Raw genomic sequence first — 18,041 nt, 5'->3', positions numbered from 1 at the left:
GATACTACCCTACACTCCCCTAACACCCCTAAATTCTGTATTTAGGGAAACCCCTAGCACCAGGAAATCAGATCCTACTGACCAAAAGAAGAAGGACTAAAGAGCTGCGAAAAGCAAGAAGAAGAAGCAACTGACTTGGTGCCAACCTTGCCGGCCTGTCTGCTGTTCTTGACGATTGGGCCAAAGTCGACTCATCCGCAAGCTTCTGTGCCTTCAAAAGCCTAGGAGAACTGCCAGCACTTCTGCCATGACTCAGCAACTTCTGTAGAGCAGCAGAGCTGCTTCCCTGCATCCTGCAGGCACCCAAAGCAACCCAAGAGGATTCCGGACCGCCAAAACCAGATACCGGAAAGTACCACTGCACTGTGCAGCCTAGCGGGAGCTGAAGAGGGCCAACGGTGCCAGTGTCGTCCCCCGGCCCTCCATAGACAAAGTCCACCATGGACTTGCCCACTGTGGACTTCCTGACGCCACCTGCAACCTCTGTTTGCAGGCCCCCCTCTAAAGCGAGTGCTCCCGGTGATGAAAATCCGAAGCCTGAAGACACCTCTGCACCTGTCGCCCATGACCCATGGAGATGAGGACCAAATGTGTCCGAAGCATCATGAGACCTGAGTCCCCCCTTGTGGTTCAGCCTGACTGGCTTCCCAGTCCAAGCCTGCAGCCTCTTCTCAGCACCCGATGCTAAAAAGCACCTCTGCACCTGGCCGCCCCAGTGCTGCCCGAGATGACCTGTTGGTGCTGCTTTGCCCCATACTCCAGGAGATTGGTCACGCAAGTGACTGCGAAGTGCCCAAATTCAGCACATGCTGAATAGGATAACATTGGGCACCCGATGCTGAATAGCACCTCTGCACCCAGCCGCCTCAGTCCCGCCCGAGGTGACCTGTGGGTGATGCCTTGGACCTTGCCCCATACTCACCTTAAGTCCAGGAGAGAGGTCTCATAAGTCGTTGTACTCTCCCTGAATGCTGTGCTTGTTTTTCCTTCCATAAGATAACATTGCTGCTTCTGAAAAATGCACTGTCGACTTTTTAAATGCACCTTCCCGATCATATTGACTCTGGTGATATAAAAATATCTGTTATTTTTATAAATTGGTGTGGATCTCCTTAATGAGTCGTTTGTGTCACTTATTGTGTGTATTTGCAGATGCCTAACTCTCCTCTCTGATAAGCTTAAGGCTGCTTGACCACATTACCCCTTAAAAGAGCGCCTTAGGGTTGCTAGAGTAAGCCCCTGTCCACTGGTAAGGGAATACCTGGAATCTTTGCACGGTATACCTCATTTCAGTATACCATATAATGAGCCAGCTTCCTACAGTAACAGTGGTGCACCATAAAATAATTATTAAATATATAATACATCTATGTTCCCATAAATGGCTTCCGTGCTCACACACTTCCAACTATTGCATTTTGAGTGATGTGATCTAAAACACTTGTTATAAGAGCCCCTATCCTCCCTTTGGTTAATCAGAATACAGTGCGTCAAAAATGTAAATATAGATACTTTATGTTATGGCTACATATTCTGTTTGGGCTGTCTTGAAATGTGCTTACTAGTGCACGTCTTTGGTTAAATCACATCCAACTATGTGATAGATATTCAAATTTTAATTGAAAGCTATGTGGCTGCCCTCATGCAATACACCACACCACTAGAAATATTTTGAAACTAAAGTAATAACATCTTTGCAAGAAAATACTTTTTTCACTGCCATAGTAATTCTTAGTGTAATTGATCTTGCGGCGTAACTTCTCTTTCAGACCTTGGAACTGTGCAGAAAGTGGTAGTTCTGCCTACCAACAGCTCAGCAAATGGAGAACTGATCCTGGAGGAAATGGAAGTTTTCAAGGTTTGTGCATCCGTGTCCGTTAATCAAATGTACATGTTTACACTAAACTTTGATCTAACAGTCTTTGGCAAAGACTTAAAGTTTTTTCCAAGAGATCAGATATACAAATGTTTCAATTGCTATTTAATCTAGTTGACACAAAACCGTAATGAATTAATGAAACGGGTTGATACTTCACATGCTGTAAGTTCATGCTTCTTTGGTTAATGAAAGCAAGTTGTTTTTATGCAGTTTTATCTCTCTTTCTGCATGAGTTGGAAAGCTATCTGATCTCTCTCTTCACTGAAAGATTTTGATTTTGAAACATACAATTTGATGCTGTGTGCAATGGTTCACCTGAATAGGTGGCAGTGTATATAAGTATTTGTATTAGGTTGAGCCTGGGCAGCGCATGCACTGACCTGCGGCATTCTGTATTGGAGTATGGAATAGAAGCCCCACCCACTCCCCGCCCATATTTGTCATTGGCTTGTGTTATTGCCCTTCATAAGTGCTGGCTTCTGATTCGTTAATAGGCTTGTTAGTCCCTCCTTAGTACTGCCTTGTCTTCATTCGTAACCTCCCATGAGGACTGGCCCTTTTACTTCGGTTGATACACGGTACGTCTTTTTTAGTCTGTAAGCACTATTTGCTATAAAGAATTTCTCCTACTGCAGGCACAAGATGCTTTCCTGCAACATTCAACGCGCCATTTGCGCTTTCACCTTCTAAGCAACCCGGGACAATGGCGGCCAGTTCTTTGAATAGGTCTCGCTTTTACAAGAGTTTGAGCTTTTGGCATTGTAAATGACAATGCCTTTTATTTATTTGTTAATTAGCAAAACAGATAAATAAAAGGCATTGTCATTTACAATGCCAATATATTAAACTCTTGCAAACGCGACACCTATTGCTTTGCAAATGCGACACCTATTGCTTTGCAAATGCTTGTTATCTTTAGATTGAATCATTTTTGCAAGCTCTCTTTTCCCTCATTTCCTTTGTCAGGATACTGCACATGGTTCCTAGATCCAGCTGCATTGCAACAGTAAACTTGAAAGAAGAAGGGACTGTATGTGTGATTGAAAGTGAACTTTGAGCTGGACTTTTCCAGCTATTTGAATTTTACATCATCCTATTTGAGCCACAGTGAGACGTTGTTTTTCTCTGCCTGTCCCTGGCAAGAAGGTCACAATAAGCTCATCTCTTGTCTGTTATGCTTTGGTCCTCTGGAACAATCTGTTACCAGCGAAGGACCATGACGTGTTAGGATAACTTAATTCTTTAAATTAAATCCTGATAGTACATACTTAGTATTAGAAGGTGCTTAACTGTTACCCATTATACACTTGTGCTTATTGGACTTATTGAGAATTATAGATATACTTTTTTATGAAGATGACAAAGAACAACGACAACAGTTTGTGTTGGGCAGAGGCAGGATGTCCACCAATCTCACAGTTCTCCTGCTCTATTTTGATTTAGGTGTGGGGGGGAACAGTGAGTTTCTCCTGGTAGGACCTCAGCTTGTCCCACCTGCAGAAATCCTTGATCAGATGCCTCCTCTGCCACTGAGCATCCAATTTAGTACATGTTAATAGGCACTGGATTTCCCTGCCCACCATCACCATGTGAGGGATGGCAGTCAAGGGCATGGAAAACGTAGAAAGATTTTGATTTTCAGGGAGATACTGTCCTGTGCATCATGGTCATTGATATTTTTGTTTTGGTGAAACAAACTCCAGCTTTGGGCGCTTATTTCAGTAAAACAGAAAATGAATACTGAGCAGGTTAAACAACCCATGATTACTTCATAGGTGCCCTTAGAGCACTAAAGGTGGATGTATGACGTCACAACGCACACTTTTACAACGCATGCACTTACAACGCATTTTTTACAACGCATAATCCATTACAACGCACTACACTTACAACGCATGACACTACAACGCATTTTTAAAAAATACCTTTACAACGCATACCATTACAACGCATAATATTACATTGCATTTAAGGTAAGTATTAGATAGTATAGGGGTAAAAATTACTTTTCTAACTCCAGGGGGTGCAACAGTAGGGTAAGTGTTGGATAGTATAGGGGTAAAAATTACTATTCTAACTCCAGGGGGTGCAACAGTAGGGTAAGTGTTGGATAGTATAGGGGTAAAAATTACTATTCTAACTCCAGGGGGTGCAACAGTAGGGTAAGTGTTGGATAGTATAGGGGTAAAAATTACTATTCTAACTCCAGGGGGTGCAACAGTAGGGTAAGTGTTGGATAGTATAGGGGTAAAAATTACTATTCTAACTCCAGGGGGTGCAACAGTAGGGTAAGTGTTGGAAAGTGTAGTGTAATATTATGCGTTGTAATGGTAGGCGTTGTAATGGAATGCGTTGTAAAGGTAGTTTTTAAAAATGCGTTGTAGTGTCATGCGTTGTAAGTGTAGTGCGTTGTAATGGATTATGCGTTGTAAAAAATGTGTTGTAAGTGTAGTGCATTGTAACAGTTGCGATGTAAAGGTTGTTCCCCACTAAAGGTATATTGATCATGTCGGGTAGGCGGGAATGTCTAGTTTAGGTGAATGAACCATCTGCCCTGGGAGTTGGAGCCTCTGTTTTTCTCACAAACTGACGGACTTCAAAAGCTTTCGATGCGTAGATTATATTGCTTTCTGCTAGACTAGATATAATGAGTGTGTATTCCCTCTATTGGTTAATCTCGATCCACATGTGTATTCTCTCAAAGTGAAGTGGTATTTTAAAACTGAGACATCTTTATTTTCCCTTTATTTGCATACTTACATTATGCAAGCTAGTGTTAGTGTAATGTAAGGTAGGTTAGAGTATTTTTCCTTTTCTGGTAGCGCAGTGAATAGATTATTTTATTTGTTTATAACATTCAACTTTTTCACATTTAAATGTTCTACCCATAGTAGAGATTGTTTAGTTCTAAATGATTAGTTTCCATTACTTCACAAAATTACATTTTATGATGAGCCTGTTACAAAAAACATATGTATCCAGGTAATTTAAAGTCACTGAATATCTAAACATTTTCAGCTTGTGTGCTTATTTAAGGTGACTTTTATTCCTTCTCATTCCTCTAGAGGATTGGGTTTGCATATCTAGAGGAACATATACTATTCATTCACATGTAGTTTACTTCATAAATGTGTGTGAAATTAACAAAGTTGTGTTTTGGCTCTTTCTTTACATTTTCTTCATGAAAGGGCAGTGAAAAGTAGGCTTTGTGGGAATACAACTCTACTATTTACAATGTGTACACAAAAATGTTTTTCACATGAAAAACGTTTTTGCCAGTAGACTTCTTTTTGCGAATCTGAAAATATCACAACTTTGTAAAGCTGTGCAATAGGTAATCTTCTCAAAACTTTTCCTGGGAAATTATAAATCACCACCCACCTAAATAGAGGGACAAATGTAAAGGTACTCGATTAATCTGTTTTATATAGAGTTCCGACGATTTGTGGAATTCATTTTGTTAATCTAAAGCCAAGGTAATTAAAAATGTGTTAGTAAAACAGCCTTGTTGTGAAAGTGTGAACACAAATGTACATTTGTATATTGTTTGATACATATCAAAGGAACTTTGGTTAGTAGCATTGACTTTGTTAATATGCTTTACTACCTGCAACTATGGTTTTGCCTGATAATATATTTCTCCAAAACTTGAGTCCTTGTCTGCATAACACAAAATAGAATAATTTATATCTCATTCACTAATCAAAGATCACTTGCAAACACAACTTGTGTAATATATGTATGATGTTTGGTTTACAGGTTTAACTTCAAATGATGCAGGTAGGTCACATAAATAAATGAGAGAGTTCACAAACCCTGGCTAATTCTTGTAAAAAAAAAACACAGAATAGTATTTCATTGTCTGAATATATGACCAATGAGAATTGTCAGTGAATTCTTGAAGGAAGGAGTCACCCTTTCTATTTCAATGTACCTGACTGAATGCTCCACTATGATATACAGAGTTTATAATTAAGTATACGTTCTTGATAATTGATACTTCATTTTTCCTACTTAATTGGTCCCTTGATGAACACCCAGGGCAACATTCTTTATTCTGTGAGCGAGCATATAACCACTTTAAGGGAAACATTAAGAGCCTGATTCATAGTTTTCTGTGAGGAGGTCTGATGCTCACCTAAGGCAATCCTGAGTACCCAGGATTAAACCATGTCTTCAATTTGTGATTTGAGTCATAAATTATTTTCTTTAAACCCATTCTTCTAAAACAACCTAATACAAGGTTGTTTTTCAACAATTGAAGTGTTGCTACTTCAAGCTTTTGTGTACACCTACAAATGTTTGATTATGTATGCCTTTATCAGTTGTTAGTTTATGCAAAAAACACACAAAGCCCATCAACAGGGGCAAGGAGCAGGTTTTGTAATGGCATTATGTACAAGGGCCAAAAGATAATGCTACTTCTGCTACTCCTATGATTTTTGTGAGATGACATCAATGGTGAAGTCTACACAGCCGCAAGAATTCATTTAATACCTGCCTTACATTGCGCTTCTCAAGCTACAAAGATACACAAAGACACCTAGTACAGATCGTTATAAGACAAGCAATTACTAATAAACTGAATATACATAGTAGATAAACCCCATAGGGTATATTTCACTATGTTTCATCCTTGCCAAGAGCAGTGTCTTGAACTTACCTAACACGGTGCAAATTTAGGAATGCTGCCCAGTATGTTGAGAATGCTGCACTCAGAATATGGCTAAGCACCCATGCTGTCTGGATGGTTCTGGTGTTCTCGTCCTCACGATCACCCAATGGGATGTTCTGCGAACTCCCTGGAGTGCCAGGCTTCGAGGGTTGTGGCTGGACTCTGGAATCCAGTGTGGAATGAAGGATGTCAAACCTAGTTTTCTTGTTTATTTACCAAAAGAATGGCACGTCTTTCTGCAAAGCAGTGTGGACATGCCTTATAACCACCATTTCCCAAGAAGGTGGTCTGTCCATACACAGTTATTCGAGGTTCCCAATCAAAGATCAAGTATGATTTGTGCCTGTGATGTCAGTTCCTGTTTAAATCACATTCAATGGAGAAAATCAAGTGAGTAAGATGCATTGGAATGCATTTGTTCCCTTGTTTTTCATCACATTCTTCACTCCTATCTTCTTCCGCATTCTTCTCCTGAAATTCTTCCTTGGCTCTTTTCTCCCTCCTGATGTCAGGGGAGACTGGTGACTGCCAATTTGTTTAGATTAACTCTTCATCTTCAATCGGGTATCAAGATTGACAAAGGAGGTTGTTTCCTCTTTGTAAGCGTTTCCTTCAAATTTAGACCCCGTTAAGGAGACAAATGACGCCTTTCATGTACAATGTTCGTTGCAGAGTGATACTTTGGGTACAGCTTGGAGCCACCCTTTCCTAAGGCAGAAAAGAGGGCGACCTAGCAAACCTTTCCAGCATTCAGTCCTTGACAAGTAAAATACCTAACTGTCTCACTTTCTTCTGATGGGCAACTCTCTACACTAAAACTGATATCCTTGAGTGTTGATTTCGTGGCACAATCATATGCTCAGTGACATATGCAAACATTCTTTCAAAATCCAACCCCTCTTCACAGAGAACCACTTATCAAAGAAGAGCTCTGAATATTAAAAACGTTCACCACCACCACCACCCAGTCTATAACATGCTTAACTGATCATTATCTATGAGGATGCCCAATAATGAGAAGAAGCCTGTTGCACTCCAAGTGCCCCAACATGCAGGTCTTTAAAATTAGTCCAAATATAAAATTCTGCCCATCATTGAGGTATGTCTTAGATTTGGAGAAATTAGCCTTCTGGAAAATGTCTCACTCGAATGATTGAACTAAGATATCATTCGAACCTAGCAACTTTAAGAACACTGCTATTATGCATCCCCCCAATGCTTGGAAAGGAATAGCTACTGACATTTCTGGATTTTGTAGATTCACAGGCACTCATTTCCAAAATGTCTTAAGAGACTTTAATCTTTTAGCTAGTGGTGTGTGAAATTTGTGTAATTTGTTTTTGCATAATTCAATGAAATTGCAAGAAAGTTATGCAAAATTATTTGTAATTACGCAAAAAAATCTAATTTGGCATTAGTGTGAAATGTTTTCTTATGTCCATTTTGGATATGAGGAGGCATTTTGCACAAAAATATAGTACAAAATACATTTGTGGCGTGCTCAACAGCTGCTTGCGTTTTGGCCATTTGCATTGTTGCCATGTGTTAGCGCTAAGACTTTTGCCAGGAACACACAACGTGGCATAATATTATATAATTTCAGTCATTTCCAGTTACAAGGCTACCACAAAATATCCAAAATTATGTACGTTTATGTCAGTATAACTTAAATTTCATTGGGGTGTACTTTTTTGCTAGCTTCTCTTAGGGACATTACATGAACAATTTTATCAAAGAATTAAATGTGATGCACCTAAGCAATAAATTACCTTAGAACTCTGATGAACTAGCCATATTGTACACCTAACTTTAACCAAGGTTTTAACTGCCATCATATAGGGGGTTTATGTAACTATATTGCGGTTAACTAATCCACTTACGAAAATATTGTATCTACTACATTCTCTACTAGTATATGATCAAGGTAAGTATATATTTGCCTTTCTTAACGTCACATCCACTTACAATGATATATAATGGTAAGTTCAATGCAGTAGAGTTAGTCTTTTTGAAGGCCAATATTTTGACCACGGTATAATGGTAGAACACATCATGAAGGGATTGCTGCCTTTAGTTTTGTCAGAACTCTAACGGTTGGATTTTTTTAAATTTACTTTTGATTAGTTACATTATTAAGGAAGCATACAGTAACAACAGTAATACTAGCCCATTAAAAGTCTACAAGGCCTAACTTTAATCCTATGAAAAACTTCTTGTTAACTTGGCACAGACCTTACTTGGGCTTTGGCATTGGCCATGTAAAAAAATAATCCTATATGAATTACTGAAGCAAGTTGGACCACAGATAAGTTCCACATCCTCCAAAATGAGATTTTCAGTATTTCTAAGACAATACATAGGTTCACAAGCTATCCCGCATAAGCTCTTATATACCTTTTCTCAAGAACTCTGACATAGAGCATTCTTATGACACAATTCTGATAACCATCATCTGCACTCGCAATTGGCTTCTAAATTAAGAGCGATTGCAATTGAGGAATTGAAGTTCTTTATTCACAGTGCACAGAGGCAGCAGAGAAGCTATGAGTGCAATATTTTCACCTGTGCTACGGCCTTACCTTCAGAACAGCTGAGTGTATCAGTGGTGTTTTCCATAGTCATACATGCCAACCCTAAAGATTCAGGTGGGAGACTACTGATTTCAAGGCTAGTCTCCCGCCTCCCGATTCATGTATGCTGAAACCCGAATCCTCTGCTGGCTTCAGTTAACAGGGACTAGTCTTGTGTGTCTCAGACAATGCATGGCCAACAACCTGCTCCGGCAGACCACTGCACAACATTTATCATCATGCTCTCTTTGGCTGCCGTAGTGCCTTCTTTGTGCTCCTGACTGGTAAGAAAATCAAAAAAGCGGCTGATCCTGCTGCAGCACACTTCCAAGTCCCAGTCATGACAGTAACCCGATTCAGGCCTCAATAGAAGTCAATGGAGGAAAAATATTCTCCCGATTATTTTTTTGAAATCTCCCACTTTTCTCTTCTAAAATGTTGGCATGTAGGCATAGTGGCAAACATCTCGGCTTCTGCCCCGTTCAGAGTTTTATTTATACCTGGTGGATGCAATCTGCTAGTAATGCAACTGAGTCAGATGTGCTAAGGTGTTAGCGTAAATCGACATAAAATGATGGAAAATAAAATGTTATTTTGACTGTTAGAGAAGGTAATTTATAGAAGTTCGGAGATGCTGAGAGTTGGCTCTCAGTTGCGTGAAGTCAGGGCCCAGGCAGAAGGGAATTTAAAGGCATTTTTCAGTGTAAGGAGTTTTGAGAACAGAAGGTAGCTTGGCTGTGCTTTTTAGGGGCAGGCTGGTGTATCCTCAAGGACACAGCATACGTGTTTCATGTTGACCCATAGTCCTGAACTGAGGAGTATGGGGTGTGAACTGCCCATAGGGACATTTCTTTCCCCAGGCCAGAGCAGGACTGGTCATTCGAATACTGGCATTGTCCTATGGGCTGTAGGTTAAGGGGCTGCTTTCAGAGTGGATCAGGCTGCCGTGAAGCACCCATTCTCCTATTGCCTCATTCTAGTGATGGCCTCAGCTGGTTTGCCAGGGTTGTTTTAGTTACAGACTAGCCCTTCCCAGCCTTCTTAGCGCATTCCACTGCGGTCCTGTTCTAAGTCAGGACAGCCTGAGAGGAACGACGCATGTACCAAGTACAGATTTTACTACAACTCTTTATCAATAAGGAGTACTCTGAAATCTGCTTGTTCTACATCCCCTAACGTACTGAGCACAACATTACACAGGGTGTGTATGTGCACCCAGTTTTTATGCATTAATCACATTGTCTACACATGCACATTATATCTGTGCCCAAAAGTAGTGCTGTAGCTTGGGTGGGTTGCCCCGGGTGCAACATTCTGAGGGGTGCAGAATCTTAAAAGAAAAAAAAATGCGCAGCAGGTGTCTTGCCACAGATTTTTTTTTTTTTTTAAATGTTCTGCCCCGGCGCATGTTAGGGGGCACAATACTTGCCGTGCCCCAGCTGCTGGCAATCCATGCTACGTCACTGCCCAAAAGGCACCTTATCATAGACTGGGAAAAAGATTTTGTGACTCGATTTATTAAATTTAGTAGTCTCTTGATGCAGTGTAACCACTAAAACTGAGAACTGTCCCAAATTTAAAAAATGGTATTCACAAAAATACAGCTTTTTCCTATTATTAATCAGTGGCAAACAAAAATTATGAATAAGGCAATTAAGGCCTAATGTGGAAAGGCATTTCTTTGTTCTTCCATATCTCTTAGCTAATGTAGACACTGATATCCCAGATTAATTCGCAAGAACTAAGCGTGCCTGGGAGGATTAGCGAAGTGTATGTCTCTTTTTAGGGACGGCGCATTGGGAGTTCTTGTTCTCAGATAAGGTGTTCATCCCATATGAGGTGTTCGGTGAAGCTCGCGGATTATCTCGGCTGACAGGTAAACACTGGCTCACCCCCACGGGTGCTAATGTTTAAGAGTTCATAGAATGCCCGGCTCAGGGAGGTTACTGGAGCGCGCCTCAGCAAGAGCCTTCAAGCAGCTGGTAAAGTGAGTGCTGATGACGGGCTGACTTACCAAGGCAATGTAAGCATTGTCGGGCTCATGGCGTGAGCCGGCTGTCAGTGCACTGACTGCGCCCACCGCTTGCTGACAAATAGACTAGCAGAGGAGAGCTGCAAGCCAGGCCTACAGGCGTCTGGCAGAAGAAGAAAGCACTTTTGTAAAGATAAAGGCCGAAAGCTGTAATATTTGGAGGTCCTCTGTTTAAAACTCATTTCTTTCGTGGCTCAAACGACGTGGCTAAGGAATAGATTTCATTATGAAGGAACACCAAGCACGTGGAAGGCACTCATACTTTGGTGGGTGACTGTAACCGGACACTGACAATCACAAATACTTTAATGAAAAATAGAGGTATTAAGATGCAAAAGGCACTTAACTGTAACTGCCAGTATTATCTTCACTTAATTTTCTCCTTTTTTCTCCCACAATTTGAAGGGTATCCAACTCCTCTCAGGCTTAAAGTAGAAGCTCATTGAGTGATGGCAACATTGTGAAAATTGCTTTTAATGCCATAATTTTACACCCAAGCTTTTGATACGAGGTGACAGAACTGAAACCAGATTCATAATACGTCATATTTGTAATATTTTGTGCCATACACGTGCTTCATCTAAGGATGTACGAATAATTAAGGACAAGGTATGGAAAAGCCCTGTCTCACCACCATGAAGTATTGCGTCCCTTCCACATCAAACAGTAGCTGCAGTGCTTGGCCAACGCGGTCTCCTAATGCCAGAGTATGACTACCAGTGCCCAAGGGGTTTGAATCCGAGTGCTTTATTAATTTCATACATGTTGATACCGGTGCCCTTTGTTTATTTATTTTTTATGGATTCTGTTCAGGTTACATACTCTGAAATTCTAATTTAGCATTAAATGAGTTTCTTCTCACTGGCTGTCTCACTGAAATACCAACCTGCCCAGAGGGGCAGATATACCTTTGCTGCGGAAAATGGTAAAACGTGATAGCCGGAATCATAGTACATTATTCCTTTTTTAATATAATGACTTTTTGTTTCTTCTTTTAGAATCATGCCCCCATAACAACAATGAAGATTTCATCTAAAAAGGTAAAGATAACTTTCAGTTATGACATTAATTTATTTTCTCGAGGTTTAAACCAAAGCAAACGAGACACATTAAGATATATTTCTAAGATATGTTGCTGTGACTAGTTTAATTGAGTATTGTTGCTTCGCTGTGTGTCTGTGAATGTCTAGCAGCCCAATTCAGCGAAGCCTAGTGTGACTAAGGGAGACTAAAGGGAATCTGTGTTAAAACGTTAAAGGGACCTTCCAGTGAATGATGTCACAATGTGACTCAAAGCCCAAGCTAACATCATCAAAGAAAGGAACACACTGAGGAACATTCTAGAATGTTTATTGTTGGTGACTGTTAGTGATGTAGAACTGGGTAAAGTAAACTGTTCTTTTCACTTCCCTGGATGGCTCCTCTAATATGGGAAGAAGCACTAGGATATTTGCTATATAAGCAACTGTGTGGCTATGAGGCGCAAACACAAGGGTGACGGAGAAAGATAAGCACAAAGAAATGAACCACCGTTTAGGGTTTACAATAATCAGTCAAATTGCATCCGTAACTATACAGGGCCAGAACTCCTACACATATTAAGGTATTATACTGTTAGGCTGATGTTTTACTCAAACCAGCCCCTGCTTCCAGAAAACACTGGCCGCATCCTCTGTTATTTGTGGCCTAAAGTGCATGCTGTGAACCAGGTATAACTACAGCATCCGCTTTATAATAATATGTATAATTTTCTTATGCACGCAAGCACATAAATAATTAGTGCGCCCAAGAACGAAAGATATTACAGCAATTTCTCAAATCCTAAAAATAGCCCCAGATAGTGGGTGTGTAAAGAATACATTTAGCCACTGTCTTCTTGACTGAGAGCTGCATTTGATATAAAAAAGACGTCTTTTTGGCGATGCATAGTCCAATGGCGTTAAGAGAAATGTTATGTCTAGTAGCATGGTTAGACTGAACGAATCAATGGTGGAACTGTATTTGTGTTGCCGTGTTTACAAAGTAGTTTTCATAACGATGCTGTGTGCTCAGCTTCAGTTTCTGGTAGTTGCATCTTAGTAACACTAGAACAATATCCTACACTGCCTCTAGATAACTGAAGATCCCCTCACACTACAGTGCATCATTTGTGTTCTAACCCACTCCCACGGCATTGCATTCTAGGATTAGTGCCTCAAAATATTCCACTGCATCAAATGTATACTATCCTATCACACTGTGCTCTATATACTTTGAGGCACTAAATAACCAAACCACCACCCATATTCTAGGGACAGTAAGACAATCCTATTGAACACACCACATTACACTGAAGCCTAGGAATACTTACTGTTAGAAATGCCAAGTCTAACACTTACCAACTACATTACACCACAGGGACACTCAAAACCCGCATTGCGCTTGATCCTTTGCTTCATTACTCCTCCATACAGCGTGTGGTTTAGGAATGCTACACCACTTTTCTGCATGCACCAGAGCCACTATCTAAAGTCATGTTTACGTCACCTGAGATTATATGTAGTTACTCCGACAGACAAATCAGAGACCCTAGAGTATGAGCAGGCCATTCCCTTTTTTGTGTGTAACTGGTTTATGACAGATGCATTTGTGTCTCTGTTATTCACACACACTTAGGGCCTAAATACGATCTCGGTCGGTATGCCTCTGACCACTCGTTTGAGGCTTACCGAACGACATAGTAGGTTTACATTCCGACCAGCAAATTATAATGTCGGCGGCCAGAGTGTAAACCGGCTACGGAAACTGACTGGGTTCCAACGGACTCAAGGAGCCCGTCAGCCTGTCAAAAGCCGCACATAATCCCTTAAAGACAGCGTTTCCGCCGTTGGGATTATGTTGTCGGTTTCTGACAGCCTTCCCATATTGGCCTTTCTGACCTGGAAAGGCTGTCGCAGAATGACTTTTGGGGCCCTAGCATGGCCTCTTTCTCCCCTGGTCCTCCGGTTTAGACCCTGGAGGGCACCTATGGTGCCCCCCTTTACATCCCTTCCACATGGTGCAGGGATGTGCAAAAACTTTCATTTTACAATGGGAGTATGTGCTGTGGGCGGTTTCGGACCACCGCACAAGCTCCCATTGTAAAATTAAAGTTGGCGACTGCACCATGTGTGGTCGCATCCTAATACGGTATGTGGAACTGCTGACCGCTGACCTTTCTTTTCAACTGACTTTTTTTAACTGTCTTGATAGAAAACAAGTAGAGGTCAGTAAAATACCTAAATTACTTTCTGCTGAGGGACTTTCTTTTTTTTCTTTTTCTAGCAACTGCCTCTATCTAACTTTCTTGATAGAAAACGACCAGCAGAGGTCAGTAAAATACCAGAATCACTTTAGCATTCTCTAGATTCCAGTCAATAGAAGTTGTCTTCCACGTGCACCCGTAGACAATAATATTTTTTTCAAATCTTGTATTTTCAGTGATAAGGCCCTGATTTTATTTTAAAAACAGAGCTTTGGACTATACCATTTCCCGCTGAAAGGTAATATTTCTCTCCATGTGCTCCCACAACTGGGGGGTCACGCAGTTTGGTGCTTACTTTCCTTCCATGTTAAAGAAAAGTAGATGTTCCAGCACCCAGGCTAATGTGCTGCATAGCTAAATACATATAAGGTCCCAAAGACGAGACCGATTACATTGAAAATGCTTGTTTGGTTAGAGGGACCAAGATAACATCAGCGTATAAACCTGACTCTTAGTCAGAGAGCCTGAGGTACAGACACCACAACCACCAGGTCTCTGCTTCCCCTTGCCTGAGACAGACAGACCAGTCCTGATGCTGCGGTTTTCGCATTTGGCTGAACTGAGCCAGACAGGGAGGAGGCAGCCCCTCATCTGACTGCAGCAGTGAGTGCGTGTGGGCTTCTAATCAGAGTGCACTTAAAGAGGCAAATAAATAAGATAAAAAATGGAAGGAAGCGTTCACAGCTGTCACGTTCTCTCACTCGTGCTGAACTTTAATAGAAAACAAAATCATAAGCCAGGTAACTTTACTTTAGCTCTGTCTATTTTAAATCTGAAGTGACAAAGAAAAATTATTTAGTAATAAACTGCAGCGAACCTTTTCTTCCTTTTATGGAAATGACACAAGTGCTTTTCTGAAGTCATGTTTATTTCTGCATGGTTGTTGAAGCACAGCAATATTATATTTTACTCTTACAGAGACCGGTCAACTCAATCTGTGGGTGTCACCCACATACAGGAATGCTTAGCATCACACATGTAAAATTAGGCTGTTACCTACAATGAAAGGGGGAACTGTACTGCATTAAACCTCTTTTGCTAATCGGAGAAGAATATGAAGTGTTTTTTTTTTCTGACCAGCTCTCCTCTGAGCTGCACTTTCCGAGTCCTAACACTCTCTGGTTCGCTGCCCTCAATCTTAGAGGTTCAAGCAGCAACTCTGTTACCTGTGCTGATCAAGAGCAGCAGTTGGCACTTCCATTGACAAAATCGATGGAGTAAATTGCTTTTGTTTTACCAAGGGGTTGTCACTTTCATTTCTAAAATATTTGATGCTTTATTAAATGACATAATCACTGTTCTCTGTATGGGTATTTCCTGTCTGTGCGTTCTAGCTGAAGTGTCAGTAACTTCAGTCTACTGCACTATTTTCCACAACTTCAAGCCTAAGACTGGCTCAGGCGGTGATATGACTGCAAGGCATGAAAATTAAGTAAGGAAAGAAAAACAGTCTTGTAGAAAATGTAAATCTATGGTGTAAATTTCCCCCAATTTCTGCCCTATCTGTCTTGCTGTATTTGGAACTCTGTACACTTTATCCCTGCTAAATAGGAGTGAAGTGCCTGTGCCCAGTTGACATACCCCTGATTAACTTGCCTATAAGTCCCTGAAATATGGTGTAGAAAATGCCTAATCCCCAATTAGTGACTTAGAATCAGTCTGGGACAGCTTGCATACCAGTGTCTCCCTGACAACCCTCCCTGCACCCACAGCAGACATTATGGCCGGACCCGTTGTTTCTCAATAAACTGTGTGTGGGGTGATGTTGTTCTACCTCTTAAAGTAAGAACATTTGTTGTCGGCCTAGGAACTTTGTTAACTTAAAAAGGACCAAGGTGAGGCCTGTCCTTTCAAAAGTAGATGTAAAGTGAGATCTGGAGGAAGGCAATCCTTTGTTCCCCCAGGTTCACAATAGCCAGGCTGACTCTACACCTAGTGGTATGGAAGCGGCCCCCAAAACTAGTTTGTAGTGGACACGGGGAGGGTACTGCTCATTTCCCTGGCCACACCTCTGGTGGGACACAAGAGCTGTGCACAAGTGAGGGAGGGTTCTCCAATTTTGAATTTGAGTAAGGTGTACTGTGATATTGTTTGCAGCAGGGCAAACAGGAACTGCTGGAAAAGTGGGTAGGATTACCCCTGGGAACGATTATCCAGTTGCTTAGGGAACTATTTATTGCAGTTGGCCTCAAGGTGCACCTAAGTCCTGTACCATAGACCACCATTAGTGCCTAGTGATTTTTGGTGTTAATTTCACTTAAAACTTTAAAAACTCATATCACTGTTTCCCCTTATTGGATTTTTGGGTTGTGGTGTCATTCTTACAAGGTTCTCTATTTTTCTAATTTGGTCTGGTATTTTTATTGGTTGATGTTTTGATTTTAGTACTGTTTTGGCACTGAATAAATACTTTACACCTTGCCCTAAGTAAGCCTGCCTGCTCTTTTCCAGATCTGCCAGGGGGGCAAGCCCAGATTAATTTAGTAACTGTTGGGTTCATCCTGACAAGTTGGTGTTATTATTACCTGAGGTGGGCGACTGACCACTCAAAAAAGAATTTTATTTTTTACAGGTCTTATTATACAGCCATAATCTTAAAACATGACACACCTTTCTTTTTTTCAGGATGTCAGAGTATAGTCTCTGCCATATTGTAGGGATGTGAAAAATTAGCATTTTTTGTTTTCTGGATTTAGGCAAAATTTCAGGAAAGAAATGAAAATCCTTTTTTAAACATATATTTTAGGGCAAAATACGTAAGTGCATCAATTTTGACACAAGGATGAATTTCACACTAAAATAATTTTATGAAGATCATAATTGCTGCAAAAAAAGCCGATCGCATTCTGGTTGTTCCCTTTGCTCCCATGCTATAATTTCACCCCGAATGTCGGAGAAATTAATTAAATATGACATAATGGTATAGTTTGGAGAATTTCATGTACCAAGTGTCAATCGAAATTCCCAAAATTACGCAAATGAAACCAGCTTAATTTAAGATTTCACCCAGGCCTCCAATTTTAATTCTTTGTTCTACCTCGATAGATACTAATTCACAGCTGCAAAGAACTTCATTTGAGTATATATACGACATCGTACAAAAGAAACAAACAGAAAATCCAAGGGCAAACACAATTCTGGGTCTGATGATTTTAAACGGGCTAGGACTAAATAAAGTTGACACAAAAAACATTAGCTACTAGAAGCGTTTATAGTCGGGGATCCCAATCTTGGAAACTGACCCATATGTGTATTTATTATCTACATTGTTGGGATAGTAAGCGAGTCTTGCTTTAAAAATATGATTTACATTTATGCAGATTTTTATTAATGCTACTTGTCTATTTTGATTTCCACATAGTTTCCAGAGTGTTCATATTTCGGGTGGAGGGACCCCTAAAGTCCTCTCCTCCACACACACAGAGTGTTTGTTGAATCATATCCAAGTCTTGTCAATGGGATTTAAAATTCACTATTACCTCCAAAGAATTCCAAACATTTGTCAGTGGAGAATCCATCCATAAGCCTCTGTTTCCTTATGTTTTATTTCTGTTCCATGCTACCCTGCAATATGTATGTATATATCTATGTTTAAGTGTTTA

At 40.6% G+C, this 18,041-nt stretch overlaps 1 protein-coding gene across 2 annotated transcripts in view; it reads left to right on the top strand.

The window, feature by feature from the left end:
* SEMA3C (semaphorin 3C) overlaps window positions 1-18,041 on the top strand; it is a 590,590-nt gene that overhangs the window by 513,555 nt on the left and 58,994 nt on the right. For both annotated transcript variants that reach the window (XM_085652883.1, XM_085652882.1), the window contains 2 exons: window positions 1,770-1,858; window positions 12,155-12,196. In XM_085652883.1, the coding sequence (XP_085509009.1) occupies window positions 1,770-1,858; window positions 12,155-12,196 (131 nt within the window). The remainder of the gene's footprint in view (window positions 1-1,769; window positions 1,859-12,154; window positions 12,197-18,041) is intronic.

The sequence above is a fragment of the Triturus cristatus genome, chromosome 4_1, assembly GCF_964204655.1.
Source record: "Triturus cristatus chromosome 4_1, aTriCri1.1, whole genome shotgun sequence".
In the NCBI taxonomy this organism is placed as follows: Eukaryota; Metazoa; Chordata; class Amphibia; order Caudata; family Salamandridae; genus Triturus; species Triturus cristatus.
The sequence above is the reverse complement of the archived record's forward strand: the minus strand, read 5'-3'. Positions and strand labels throughout refer to the sequence as shown.